Here is a 15,049-nt window from a genome sequence, read left to right on the forward strand (position 1 = left end):
CCATGGAGAAGGTGAGGTACAGGGGAAAAAGAGGAAATGAAGCCAAGCAAGTGAAGTGTTCAAAGTTTTCAAGATCTGCCAGACCATCTGCAGATCTGTACAGTCAAAACCAGAAAATCACTGACCAAACCAACCTAAGGACAAAGCCAAAGCCTTCCTGATCCCTGGAAGTGCTCCCACTGAGGACCAAAGTGGCTGCAGATCATTTAAGTTTCTCCTCTAAGCTCCTGTGAACACACCACTCACTCCCTTTTTGCAAATGACAATGGCTTTAAACTGAAAGAGAATAGGTTTAGATGGGATATTAGGAAGAAATTCTTCCCTGTGAGGATGGGAGCCTGGACAGGGTGCCCAGAGAAGCTGGGGCTGCTCCATCCCTGGGAGTGTCCATGGCCAGGCTGGACAGGGCTGGGAGCACCCTGGGATAGTGGAAGGTGTCCCTGCCATGGCAGGGGTGGGACTGGATGGGCTTTAAAGTCTCTTTCAACCCAAACCATTCTGTGATTGAGTAAAAGCAGTAACCCAAAGTTACCAAGCACAGGTGGGGACACCTGAAAGATAAATTTTCAGAGCACAGCAAACCATCTCAAAGCTACCACCTCTCATTTTCTGACTGGCACAGATGTGATGGCAGCCCACAAAACAATTTTTCATAATGCAGGACAAAGGTTCTGCATTTTACCAACTGGAAAGCACCCTTAAGAAAACACCGATTCCCAGTTTGGAAAAGGTGTTGTAAGAGGGAAAGAAGCCTTTATCAGATGATGCCATGTCACAGGAACAATTTACACAGTGGGGAACCACAGAGGGACTCAATGATCTCAAAGGTCTTCTCCAGTGTAGTTAATTGTGTGATTCTGTGACTCCAGCAGAGCAGAGGTGGGGACTGTGGGAATGTCTGCCATAGAACATCTCTGTTGCTATCTAAACTAAAACATGCTCAGAGCCCAAAATCCCTTCTAAACATGGAACCAAATGCATCATGAGAGATCTCCAGCTCCTGCTTCAACAGCAGCCTGTCCCCAGAGCAGGGTACAGGGCAAAGGAAGGAATTTTCCTGCTGTGGTGACAGCTCTTCACGTGCAAGGTCACCAGGGGCGGCCAGGAGGGCTCTTGGGCTTCCTGATCCGTTCCAGATCCAGAATTAGAGCAGCCAAAATGCCAGGCAGAGCTGGGCCAGCCAGGTTCCTGCCATGTGGGGAATGTGCTCACGTGTGAGCCGCATGGGCAGCGAGAGCCCCCGGCGTGCTCGGCCACCGTGGTGTCAGCTGCTCACACACCTCCTGCCACGGCTGCTCCTAGGACAGCCCCAAAAACTGCTGCCTGAAAAGGGCCTGCCTGGACACATCTTGGTTTCTCAGGAACAACAACAGCAGGCAAAACTGAAAAATAAATAGGATTTCTCCCTATGCCGCAGCCTTGCTTATGTCATTTGAGAGAGGAATGGCACTTGAGTAAGGACAGCCTTTAAAATCTGTTTTTGAGAAAATAGATTACATTGAAACGTGAAGTTTGAGGAGAGCAGCTGTGCAAGATAATCAGAAAAAGACACCCTTTCACCAGGAAAAAATTATGGTATTTGCATGGATTGTTCAATATGGAAATGCTCTTAACTGCACAAACAGATGGGTCTGCAGCAGGTCTGCAAAAAAACCTCCATGAGAACATTTCATAATAATGAGACAGACTGCCCAGCCCTGCCCATGCTTAACGTCACCATCTCCCATTGCAGTAATGCAGAATTCCCAAAGGAGTGCTGGGAAGCCTGAGGTTTCTTGAGCAGCAAGTTTACCAGCAAGTTCAACCCCACCATCACCACGCTTAAATCCTCTTGCATCACAACACGGATCAAGAAAGAAGAAGTTGCGTAATGACAGAGCTCAGCTTGGGAGGGGCTGGTGAAAAGGTTTTCCCAGTGTGTCCAGAAATATTTGGCAGCACTGAGAGAACATTGTTGAGAAAACCTGGGGACAGAAAGCCCAGAGAAAAGCAGAATCTTACCAGTTTAATGCCATCACTTCCTAAATCCACACAATTGACTCTGACCACTGCATTAGAACCATCCATCAGTTTTCCCCTCCAGTGTCCCTCATACACTTAGGCAGGGCCTAACAAAGCTCTGCTCTCAAATCAATCTCTGAGCCAAACCATCCCAGCCTAAAGTTGATCATGTATCTGGCATGAATGGGCTCCTATTGCTGTTAAGAAACTCAAACCAGCTCTGTCAAAGCAGGAGCCCTGTGCTCTGCAGGGAACAATGTTCTGTGTTCAGCCCCAAGCCCATCCCCTGCAGCCCAACTGACTCTGAAACAGGCACTATTATTTTACAGAACAGCCAAAATGGAGCTTATTTCCACAGGGATACTGGTTCACCATTTGCTCTTTGATCAAGGAATCAATCCTTTACTCACCTTTAAAAACAGCTATATGGACACACAGCCTACAAAGCAAACACCCAACACCCTGCATTGTTGTTACTGTCCCATAGGAAAACCACATCCATCTTGCTGTCCTTCCTTCTCATTAAATACATTCCCAGCTGCTCTTTGTATCTGCAGCCTTTCAGAAGCTGAACAAATACCAGATGCATCTAAAGAAATAATATTTATCTTGTGCAGCCCAACCACTGTTCACTCTGCCATATCCTGAGTGATCCTACACCACAGAGCCCAGCTGGAGGTGGACACTGCTCCAAAACCACTCTTTCTTTATCAACCTGACAAAATTCCCTCCAGTTATCCTACTCATGCCAGGCTATGCCCTAAAATCTACTTCAAGCCCCTTTCTTCAGGCAGTGGGATGCTCAGACATCTCTAAAGGAATCAACACCTCCCAGTGCTGCTGGTTCATCAGCCAACATGGGCAAGTGAACTCAGTGCCATGGGATTTGTACACTCTGCTCACACCTGAGAGCCAGAACACTCCAGGGAAGTGTTTTGGGGAACACAGGATCAACAGCAGCCAGGAAATCCCTCTTCAAGAGAAATGTACTCTCACCCTGACTCATTTGACAAGATAAGTCATTTTATAAGTCATATAGACCACATGTAAATACCCTGGTGACAGTGTCAGCAGCCCCTCGGTGCTGATGGGCTCAGCAAGGAGAATTTGCTCTCTGTGGCTTCATAATTTTCCTACTTGCTTGATACTGAGTAACCACCAAGTCAAGAGAAAAAGCATTAACTCTTACTTTTTGAAGTACTTTAAAACACAAGAAAACAACTAGTGGAGAAAAACAACTTTTTGCCTATTTTATTTAGGGGAGAGGTTTTTTCAAGCAAATTTTAATTACTTTTTAAAAAAACAAAATAATCATATAGCGTTGCAACAGAGATCATGTGCAAGACTGACCCAGCACATCAGAGTTTGGCTGCCCTCAGCCAGCACTTGTAACCCTATCAACCAAAACCACTGAATGCTGCAGAAGAATAGTGAGTTTGACATGAGAGGAAACATTTTAGATGTTTACCATCAGTTGAGTTTTCAAAGGAGCATGGACTATTTTTACCAGTCCAGTGGGAGTAAGGCCTATATTCAGTACAAAACAGTTGATTGCTTGTTTAAACAATTTACAGTTGGGCTGTTGAACAGACCCTGGATGAAGCTTCTGTAAGTAAAATGATCAACAAGCTGCCTGCCGCTGGGAAATGCCCCATTTTGGGAAATAGATGCATCACTGGTGGGAACATTCTGCCAAATTTTGTAGAGCTTCTAGAAACACAGAAAGCCAGGCAAGGCAATTTCAATGGAGGTTCAAACAATATCCATGAAGGGCACGGGAGGAAATGAAGCTTTTCATCAGATTTTTGGTGGACATTTCAATTTCATGCATCATAAACCTCCAGAGGTGGAGGCCAGGTGTCACCTGCTGGAATGTCGTTTAGGGAACATCTCTTAGAAGATGGTCAGTGGCAACAGGAATGGAAAACATGCTTCACTATCACTGAATGAATCATAAAATGAATGGTCTGGGTTGGAAGAGACCTTAAAGACAACCTGGCTCCATGGGCATGGACATCTTCCACTAGACCAGGTTGCTACAAGCTCTGGCCAACCTGGCCTTGACCCCAGGAATGGGACAGCCACAGTTTCTTTGGGCACTATCAGGTAGCCAGGAGTGACAAAGCAAACAGGAAAGCCCTCAACTTCCTTGAGGGATTCCCCTGAAGAAGGGAGGTGACATCTATGAAAATGTATTAATGGCAAACTGCCAGGGTTCACAACTTCCTACCACACCTCATTTCAACATTTCCAAGTGGTGTGCAGAAATGCAAACAGAGAACTGAAACCCTGCTCCAAAAGGGGGGAGGTGAGAGCTCTTGTGAAACCACTGCCTATCAACACTTCAGCCCAGGAGCTCTGGGCACAGCACGTGCAGCAGCCCACCAAAAAATGCCATGCTTTGAAGGAGCACCCACTCACACCTCTTTTGGCAAAGCCTAAGCATTTTGTCCCCTACTTGGAGCAAGTCTCACCCACGTGTAGCTGGAGTCCTTGTCCACTGCTCCTCCATTCAGGGTGCCAAGGGAGAACACACAAGCCATTCACACAGCTAAAATAATCAGGTTTTCTAGTCCAATGAGCAAACTGAAGGCTCTGATCTTCCGTGTCCTGAATCCATACAGAAGTTCACCATCCTCTCTGTCCATGAACTCCACTTATCCACCACAAGTTTCAAATCTCCAGCCAATATTTGTAATATGCCATCGCTGCACAACCACAGTGCTCCTCCCTAAAGCAACCAAGTATTTTTAAAACACATCCAGTTGTTTGTAATAGCTGCCAGCAGAACAAGACAAAAGTTTCACAGACATGAGAAAATCCAGGTGCCATTGTCTGTGCACACCCACCCCTCATACTGCCCCAGGTAGTTATTGTAACAACCACACCCCAGAACCATGCAGAAAGGCAGCATTGCACAGGGTATAAACCAACATTTTCAGCTAGGGCTCTATATTCAGCACAAATTATTAAATCCCTCATGCTGAATCTAGAGAGCTGTCAGAGCAGTGAGGAGGATGAGGAAAAAGTACTAAGTAAGAACATAAAAACTGTCACTGGTGTCATTTACACAGCAGCACTGCACTTGTGCTCACAGCAGCTCAGCCAAGAGCCTCTCAGACTAAACTAAAGGAACATGTTGGGTCAGAACCATGGCTGATGTTTGACCTCCAGGTGCAACAGCAGCACGAGATGCTGTTTCTGGAGCACATCAGCCTGGCCACCACCAGCAATTCTGTTCCAACATTGCCCTTGGCAGTCCTGCTGCTGACCTTGAAAAGTGTCCAGTGAAAGTGAGGAAGCAAAGGGCAAGGCTGAAGCAGCTCCACAAAAACACTGTTCTTACAGGCACACTTAAATTCCTTTCCTGAACAATTTTTTGTGGGAAATGCCCCCAAGGTGGTGTGAAAAGAGCCATCTCTGCACGCTCAGTGCCACCAGCCTCGTGCTCCAGCAGTCTGCCAGCAGCTCCCCCACCTCTTCCAGTGACCCTGTCCCACTGCACCCCCAGGGATACAAGGCAGATTTACTGGTTCCCAGGACCCTCTGCATTGCCCTCTCTGGGCTAAGGGGGACTGGCAACCTCCCAGCCCTTGGCACTGCAGCATTTTGTAAATACCACCAGTATACCCTGGCCAGCAACTCTGCAATTCCACATTCAAGTTCCTGCCCCTATCTGGGGCACATGCCATCTAATCCTGGGCACTTACTGACATCCCACTTGTTTATCTGGTCCAATACTTCCTGGATAATCCCTTGGATTTATATGGATGGATGCTGTATCCCTGCCAGAAGCAGCTACCAAAGGTTTCTGAGCAAAAGGCTGGAAAGAAACAGATCCAACAAAACTCAAATGAAAGCTGCTCCCTTGATTCAAGGCAGCTGAGCTGCTCTCCCAGGCAGGACAGGTTAAACACCCCCTGTCCTCACAGCTTTGCCATGGAGCAAGCACCCAAGTGCTACCTGAGTGCCTTCCCTCTTAACAGATTTGATTTAACAGAGAAGAAAAATCCCACTCTGTCTCCAGGAGCAGGATTATGTGTTATTTGAGCTCAGTAAAAACTGCTTCCAGAGAAAATCTTCAAAAATGTGGAATGCCCTCCCATGGAGGGGTCCAGGGGTGCTTCTGAATGGGCAAAACCACAGGAGACCACAGACACTGGGTAATCAAGTGTCACCAACCTTTAATATCTGTCCCTTTCCTTCCTTGCACTGCAGAGCAGAACAGTGTGAGGCTGAGAGCATTTGCCAGCTCCCTGCTCCTGCCCTGCCTGGCATTCTGGGATGGAAGAGGCTCTGCAAAGCAGGAATGGGGCTTGAGATCTCCAAAACATCAAACTTATCACCCTTCCCTGCATCTCCCTGCAAACCAGCAAGTGTACCTGACAGGGATGAGTCAAGCTCTGCTTTCAAGTCAGTCCTTGCAATGGAAAAACAACTTCCAGTGACTCTGAGCATGCCAAGTGCCTGAGCACCACGGTGCTCAATCTGCTGACTCACAGCATCCAGGAAAGCACACCCCACATGTGCCTGAAGGAGGCAGTTTGCTGTTCTCAGATATTTATCTCATCCCTTTGGCACAACCACTCACCTGGGAACTACCTTGGAGATTTCACAAGTAATGAGCAGAACGGAGGATGCAGCACATGAGTACAACAGAAACACCTGGGACAGAAGGACCTCAAGATATGACAGGGCAAAATGGGTCACAGGAAACACACACAAAGCCCTTGGTTACAAGTTTTAGATCACAATCCCTGTGTTTTCCTGCCCCTCAGGCCAAAGTGACAACCTCAAACCCTTAAGCAGCATCACCATGCTGCCCTGGAGCAGCATCATCTTTGTATCTCATCTGTACCCTAGAGCAGGGAATTCAGAGCAGTTATATGAAATCAGTTAATTTTAAACCCATCATGACCTTGCTCCAAATAGCCACAGCCAAAGTTAGAGACTCCATCCACCTATGGAGAAAGGTCAGGGAGCTACACCTGGGGAGAAGCTGGGAGTCCCTCCTGTCCCAGCCTGTACTTCATAAATGAGTGTCCAAAGACAGTGGCTGCTTGCACTACCACACCAAGCTGCTTGGTGACTGCCCAGATCTGGGGGAGGAAAAATTTCAAAGAAGCCAGGAAAACACATGACTTGACATGCCTGAGGTACTACACTACTCCCTGTTTTAATATCCCATGTTTCTATTGATGCTCCCCCCACTCCTGCACTACCCACACATCTCAGTCATCCCCACAACACGGGGATATTCCCTTTTGGAGGGATGAGAAATGCTGTCTGAAACTCTCAGTTTTGTCACTCTCTCCCACACTGGCAGATTTCAAAGCCCACCAGAAAAGAACTACACTTTCTGTGATGGAATCTACAACTATCATTGCCCTTGAAGAAGGTACAAGATTTACAGCTTCATAAAATACTAATGCATTCAATGGAATTTATTACCTATTTTAGGTGCCTGATTTCCAGAAGCAGAGCATTGTACTGTTCAGCAGTGCTTCCAAAATAATTAATATCTGCCAAAACTCTATCCCTCCCCATACACAACAGGGAGATGACACAGATTGCTGGGGAGGCACCTCAGAAAGGGCTGAGGGGGACACCCCTTTTCCCATGGAGAATCCCCATCAGGAAAGGAGCTGTGCTGAGCCTGGGTAGTGCTGTGGGTATGAACCAAGCCATGCACACCCCTGCAAATGTGGATCAGTAAAAGGAACCTTCCCAGGGGTGAGTTTTGTTCTTTAAACAAACTGTGATTTAGGGATTTGCTCTCATCACCAGAAGAGCATTGAAAGAGGCTGCATCACTGGAAGGGTAACAAGTCATCCAGGAAGTTACCAAAGAATTGAATGGTCAGTTTGACACAGGATGATCCAAAATCCTGGAGCCAGTGGGAGCAGCAGAGCCAACTGCATCATGAAGAAGTCCTTGGAAAGGCTGGATGTTAACAGCCAGCACCCTCTGCCACAGCATCTGTGCCTATGACAGATGTGTGAGGCTGGTTTGTATCTTTTATTTTTTTTTAAGCAGGCTCTCATAGTTGTTTAGTTTTTTCTTCTAGAAAGTTTTATTGGAACAAACCTCAAGGCTACAAGGCCCTAAATCCATGATTACATTTTAAAGTCAAATCATATAAAGAAACTCAAACCAAACAAACCACACCTCCTAATTCTATATTTGCATGTCCTGCTTGTTCTAGGCCCAGAAGAGGAACCATAGGCACTTATTATTTTGTTAAACAAAGTTCCAATAAGCTCTGGCAGCCTTTACTATCTTTATTGCTCCTTTCTAGATGTAATATCATATACCAGTATAAATAAAAGCAGAAGGTGAATACATTCTCCCAGAGATGGCAGAAGCCAGGAGCACTGGCCAAGCCCTATCTCCTTGGCTAGAGGGACTCTAAAAACAAAGCTCTACCTCCTGCCTCTGCCCCTGGTCTCACCAGGCACTACCAACACTGCAGCTGGGATAACTGGTTTGAGAAACAGAGGCACAGGTTACACATAAGACAGGCCTCATCCAAGCACTTTCACACCCCAGGGTCTAATTAGAGAGTTTTGCAATAGGTGGTGGGTTTTTTTTAATTCCCTCATGGTTATATTTTTACCTCCACAGCCTGCCCAGGCTGAAGTTTAGATGAGATTATTAACAACACTTCAGCACAGAACTAAGGGCTGTCCAAGTGACTTAGGCATGTCTACAGCAGGGGAAAGAATTCTGTGCCCCTGCCCTAATTAACCACCCCTCACAAAGTCTCAGCACTGCTGCAAGTCCCCTTGATGTCCCACTAGCTGGTCCAGTCCATTTCCCCTGCAAAGCCCAGCACAGGTACCCACCTGCACAGCAACCACTGCTACTGACCTCAGCCTTTACACCATTATGAAAGAGATTTGACTTTTGAGAGCAGCACTTTATCAGAAGCATTTCCTGGAACTTCTGTTCCTTTTTTTAGGCCACATCACCAATATTAAGCAGAGAAAGAGGAATCAGAAGCAGGGAAACCAGAAATATTTGTAATGTTCACAAGCAGCCTGAGATATCCTAGTGAAGGAGAAAACAGGGGAAAATCCATGTTTCCTACCACCTCAGGATGGCCATTTGGAACTACACAGTCCTAACAGCACCATGAGGATGCCACCATGACAGCAAACACCACCTATGTACAAGTTCTGCAGCATTGGGCAATCCCATGTACTGCTCTTTGTGCTGAAAATGCAATTCCATGTGGCTTGGGATTACACCCTCTGAGTGGAGCCAACTGGGGCAGTCCTGGGCTGCTGGTGGTGCAGGAACCTTTAGTGCAGCTTGGCCCTAACCAACCCAGATGAGCTGCTCACTCCTTCCCATCCAAGCAGCACTGGAGACAGCCACAGGCAGCAGTTCTGAGTTTTCTAAGGACATGTGGCTTCTCAGCAATGCCTCCAAACACTATTCAACTTTTCCCTAATCTCCTCCTCTCTGAAAGCAAAAGCCATAGTCCTGTATCTTTGCAGAGCTCTCAGAGCTGGGCAGTCAAGCAAACTTTGGTATAAATTCAGCACCTCTCCCATCTAGCAGGGTACAGACTTTCTTAGGTGCAATCTAGTGGCTCAGGTGTTTAAAAATAAAAAAAACCTCTTCACCTTTCAAAGGTTTTAATTTCTTTTTTGACCTTTCATGCAATATGATAAGTCTTAAGTATTTCAGAGAGTCAGGCTCATTCCAGAGTGTTACAACACAAAATGTGAGAAGACAAAATGAGAGAAATTAATTATTGTTTTGTTTGAAGAAAAGCACATGCCCAGAGAGGAGTAATTTTATGAGTTGCAACCCTCAGCCCTGCTTCCCCAAGCCCTCAGTGCCACAGGTTTGTCACAGTGTGCCTCTTCATTGCTCCTACCAGCATTTCTAGCTGATAGCTCCACACTACAGTGCCTGCTCACCTGTGACAAGCCATGCTAAGAAAGTCCGGGGAAACTCTCTGCTTAGGAGGAAGAGATTTTATTTTTTAGCACTGTGAGCACCACAACTGACAGCCACCCACCATTTTCATATCCACCCCAAGCTTTTCTCAGCATCACAAATACCCCCACAAAGGCTGCCAGAATAACCAACAAGAAAAATGTTCACCAAGCCCAAATTAAAAGTGTGAGCAGCTGCCTGACTGTCACACAAAGATTTATGTGCATGAAGAACCCAGTCCCTCAACAAACCCCAGTACAGGGCCAGCACTGGCTGCCAAATGGCTTTGTTTGCTTTACATCTTTACCTGCAGGAGTTTACAAAGGAGTTTTCATTCAGAAGCTGCAATCATCTTACAGCAGAGTCAGCTATAGAATCTATTAACTAGCAGGGAAGTAAACACTTTCCAGCATTTCACCTGTGCCTTATCAATATGATTAACTACTAGGCAGTGTGTGCAATTCTTTCACTGAAACAAAAGGGCTATGGATAGAAACTGCAGAAACTCTGTGAAGCAAATTTGACAGCCACAGCCAGAGCCACACTGGTATAACCATGTTCCTTTCAGCAGTGGGGTGGCTCCCCAGTCAACTTTACACCAGGGACTCAGGGGGACCTTCAGCTGCACAATAAATCACTTAGACTAGCTGATATTTTTATTGCAATGACAGTAAGATTTCTCCATCTGCTCTGCTGTGCTCAAGGGACTCACCATATCCCAACGAGTTACTGCATGCCTACCATGGGGTACATCTAATTGTGCTTCTGCCCTGTCACATACAGTCATGGCCAGGTTACATCAATACAAGCTCAAGGGAAACAGCAAAATGCACAGGAGAGCCAGGCAGAGCTCTGTCTGAGGACACAGCTGCCAGCTGAGATAGTTCAGCAGGAGTGCATTACTTCTGGAGCTTGGACATCACAAGTGAAACCTACTTTGCATCAATATGAAAAGTAAGTTTTACATGGATTTTAACACTAGTAACTACTCTGGTAAAAAACCAGAAACATACTTCAGATAAGGTTGGAAGCAACTTTTCTTCCTAAAGGTTGTCTGAAAGTACCTCACATTCAAGTGCAAGGAATCCACATATAAACTCAGGTATTAAGAGAACCTTTCTGACACAGGAGTGGAAACTCGCCAGCCCACAAAACATAAACACGGCAGATAATGGGGCTCATTAGCTTTTAGCCGTCGGATGTTGGCTGCTGCTCTATCCACATCTCCCTCCTTCCCCGGGCAGTTGCGGCACCTGCCTCGCTCCAGTCTGACCGCTCGGAGCTCTCGGCAGGTGCAGCGGCGGAGGCAGAGCTGGGAGTCAGGCGCTCCCCACTGCCATGCCGGGCACCTCCGTGCATCCCAGGAAGGGCAGAGAAGCTTCCCGGGAAGGGCAGAGAAGCTTCCCGGCACAGCTCTTCCCAAGGACACTGCAAGCAAACACGTGCTGAACCCATCTAAGGATTAGCCCCTCTCAGGTTTTACGTTTTCATTCACCTCAGTTGAAAGTGACACTGTTTGTACACTTTAGGGTGCAATTTGCACATCCTCTCCACCACAATAAAAACAGAAACTTACCAGTAAAAAGCAACTTTGTCCCCAAGCTTCTTCTCGTTGACATTTCTGTCCAGAAGGTTGTAGCAGATGTTGGTGGTCGCTCCTTTCATCCACTCGATGAAGATCTTCCCCTTGGTCACATCGAAGTTGTACTTCAGGAAGGGTCCCGTGTGCTGACGCTTCCAGTAGAACTCTTTAGCGATGTCCCCCCAAAATTCTGCAAAGGCAACGGGCACCGGAGCCCGTGAGCGGGAAACAGGGATGAGGGAAGGGGGATGAGGCAGGTAACGTCTGCGGGGACACGAGGGGCACCCCCGAGCACCCCACAGCCGGGGGTTCGCGGAGGGCTCCCCGCGCTCCCCACAGCCCCCGGAGGGCTCGGGCAGCCGCCGCCCCGCCGCGCCGGCCCCGCTCACCGTGCGGCTCCTCCACGGAGCGCTGGTACAGGCGCTGGTAGTGGGGCAGCGAGGGGACGTGGGCCGCGGGCAGCAGCTCGGGCCGCGGCGGGTAGAGCCGGGCCTGCTCCCCCGGCTGCACCATGGCGAGGCACCGGGGCTGTGCGCGGGCGGGGGCCGCCCAGCCCCGCTCCGCCGCCGCGCCGAGCCGGGGGCGGGCACGGCGGGCACGGCCCGCCCTCACGGCGGAGCGGGGCGGCGGCCATGTTCCAGAGCCTGTGCTGGTGGCGCCGTGGCTCTGCTGTGCCGCTGTCAGTGGTGTCAGCCTCCCTGCAGTGTCCCTGTGTCAGTGGTGTCCCCTTGTTTGCTTTGTTCTTTCTGTCAGCGGTGTCCCCCTGTCAGCCGTGTCCTTGTTTCAGTGCTGTCCCGTGGCAGTGGTGGCGCCCTGTCAGCCAAGTCCCCCTGCAGCTATGTATCCTACCCACTGTGCCCCCTCTGTCACCAGTGTGTCCCTCTCCAGTGGCGTTTCACTGTCACTCGTGGTCCTTCTGTCAGTGGTGTCCCCCTGCCGGCCAAATCCCCATGACCAGCGATGGCCTCTGTCATCAGTGGCCCCTGTCAGTGGTGTCCCCCTGACAGCCATGTCCCCACGACCATCGATGGCCCCTGTCAGCAGTGGCCCCTGTCAGTGGTGTCCCTGTGCCAGCCATGTCCCCACGATCTGTGGTGGCCCCTGTCAGCAGTGTCCCCTGTCAGCCACGTCCCCGTGATCAGCGGAGACCCCTGCCACTGGTGTCCCCCTGACAGCCATGTCCCGCTCTCAGTGGTGTCCCCTGTCTGTCACTGGTGTCCCCCTGACAGCCATGTCCCGCTCTCAGTGGTGTCCCCTGTCTGTCACTGGTGTCCCCCTGACAGCCATGTCCCACTCTCAGTGGTGTCCCCTGCCACTGGTGTCCCCCTGACAGCCATGTCCCGCTCTCAGTGGTGTCCCCTGCCACTGGTGTCCCCCTGACAGCCATGTCCCGCTCTCAGTGGTGTCCCCTGTCATCCCACAGCCCCCTGTCCTCACCATCAGCCCTGTCCCCCATGCCAGCAGTGTCCCCATTTAACAGCCCAGCCCTGTCAGCCACCTCTCCCCTGCCAGCAGGAGTTGTGTCCCCTCTGGGCCTGTCCCTGCCACTTTGCCAGGCAGAGGGATTGAGATCCATGAGCTCCTCTTTCACCAGCCCCAGTGCAGGCCAGCAGGTATGGCCACACTCTGTGCCTTGTCCCCATGCAGAAAACAACTTTTCTGTGGATCCATGGCCCTCCACTTTTCCTCCACTGAGCTGTGTGCACACAGCAAGCTGTGGCAGTCCACTGAGCACCTTCCTCCTGCAAAAACTTTGTACAGATCTCCCGAGGTAGTGAGAAATTAAGCATTTTTTTCCCACTGCTTTTCACCAAGAAGGCAGCTAAATGCTGGAACAGGAGCCCAAAGTCGGAGCAGGGTCACAGTCCTTAGACACAGACAAAATTCAAGATAGGCTCCTGAGCAGCCATGCCCATTGGAGCAGGAGGCTGGAGCTGGGGTTTCCTAAGAACCAACATGATTCCAAGAGTCTGGTCTCAGAGCAGAAGTTGCCTGTGGTTGTACCTCCTGCAGCAAACCCCCTGTCACCCCAATCCTTAACATCCCCTGCGTTGAGCCCAACTGCCCCAACAGCATTGCCTGCCCCTATGACATTGCCTACCAAGAAGATATTTCTTAGGAAGGCTGCCAAAACCTCAAATTCCTTTTCTCCACTGGGGAACTCACCCCTTGGAGCAAAGCACTGCCGTGCCCAGGCAGCCACCTGCCCTGGGAATTTCTTGCTGCTTTGGGCCAGGGCCAAGGAGCGCTCAAAAGATTAAAGTGCATAAAGTTGGCACAGTGTCAGTGAGCAGGTACAGCCTACTCTGGTATCCTTGGGTTTTCCCAAGTGCTTTTGTGCACTCCCTGGGAGTGTTGCCCTGCTCTAGACTGTAGGAGGCACAAACCTGTGGATTGGTGAGCACTGTCTGCCACTCCAAGCAATGTTCTCATCAGCAAAGAGGCCAGAAACAGTTCTGTACACAAAAGCAGCAGCGCTGGTGTGTATTTTTCATTAAGGATGTTCCCTAGTTGTGAAGGGCACAGCTGTGCTGCAGCTCCCTGCTCTGGTGTCAGTTTGCTGCCTGCCCACACTGCTTCAGGGCAAAGGTTCTTCTGTGACCCCTTGTGGGAGGACACAGCTGGTTTACTCCGAGGTGAAACCCAGGAGTAGTTCAGGTGATACCTCCCTCCATGGACTGTGTCCTATGGGCAGTATCACTCCAGAGATACTCTCCACACATTTCCAACATGAGCTCAGCAGGATTTACATCCCAAATCTGTCAGCCACCCTCACACCATGCTGTAGCCCATGTAATAACAAAGCTTCCTCAGCCAGATAATATAAAATCCCTGTCCTGGAAAGCTACAGTGTGGCCTTATATTATTCATTTTATTATATATATATATATATATATATATATATATATATATATATATATATATATATATATATATATAAAATATATATTCACATAATATATATTCACATAATATATATTCACATAATATATATTATATATTATATAAAATATATATTTATATAATATATATTTGTATATTATTATAGCTAATATAATTTATATATTATATAATTTAAATATAAATAAATAGTATATAATATGTAATATAGAATATATTTTTATATAATATATTTATATAATTTTTATAGTTTTATTATATATTATTTATTTATTTATTTTATTTAACCAAAAATATTAAATTTTTTAAAAAAATCACAGGAAGATCAGTGTGCAGAGTCACAATCTCTATCACATGGATGAAGGTGAAGTCTCCAACACAATTCCAATGCCCAGTTTTAGCCCATTCCTTTTTGGGCTTTCAGCCTGGGATCAGCAGTTTCTGAGCCCAGGCCTTCTCTGTGGGTAAACCAGTAAGGATACAGCCAAATCTTGCAAGAAATTTCCCTTGACCAGCCAGTGGTATCCTTACCTCCAAGTTCCCAATTACAAAAGGTGGGGTATTTTTAAGAAAAAGTCATTTTGGCTCTGCAGCCTGGGCCCTTGGACAGGGGTA

At 48.1% G+C, this 15,049-nt stretch overlaps 1 protein-coding gene across 1 annotated transcript in view; it reads right to left on the reverse strand.

Annotated features, from left to right (window-relative positions):
• Nucleotides 1-12,103, reverse strand: part of ACSS2 (acyl-CoA synthetase short chain family member 2) — a 32,153-nt gene extending 20,050 nt beyond the window's left edge. The window contains exons 1-2 of the mRNA XM_054644606.2: nucleotides 11,923-12,103; nucleotides 11,528-11,723 (exon numbers count right to left, since the gene is read on the reverse strand). Coding sequence (XP_054500581.2) covers nucleotides 11,528-11,723; nucleotides 11,923-12,046 — 320 coding nt within the window. The 5' untranslated portion in view covers nucleotides 12,047-12,103. The remainder of the gene's footprint in view (nucleotides 1-11,527; nucleotides 11,724-11,922) is intronic.
• Nucleotides 12,104-15,049: the final 2,946 nt, after the last annotated feature.

Source organism: Agelaius phoeniceus, chromosome 17 (assembly GCF_051311805.1).
Source record: "Agelaius phoeniceus isolate bAgePho1 chromosome 17, bAgePho1.hap1, whole genome shotgun sequence".
In the NCBI taxonomy this organism is placed as follows: Eukaryota; Metazoa; Chordata; class Aves; order Passeriformes; family Icteridae; genus Agelaius; species Agelaius phoeniceus.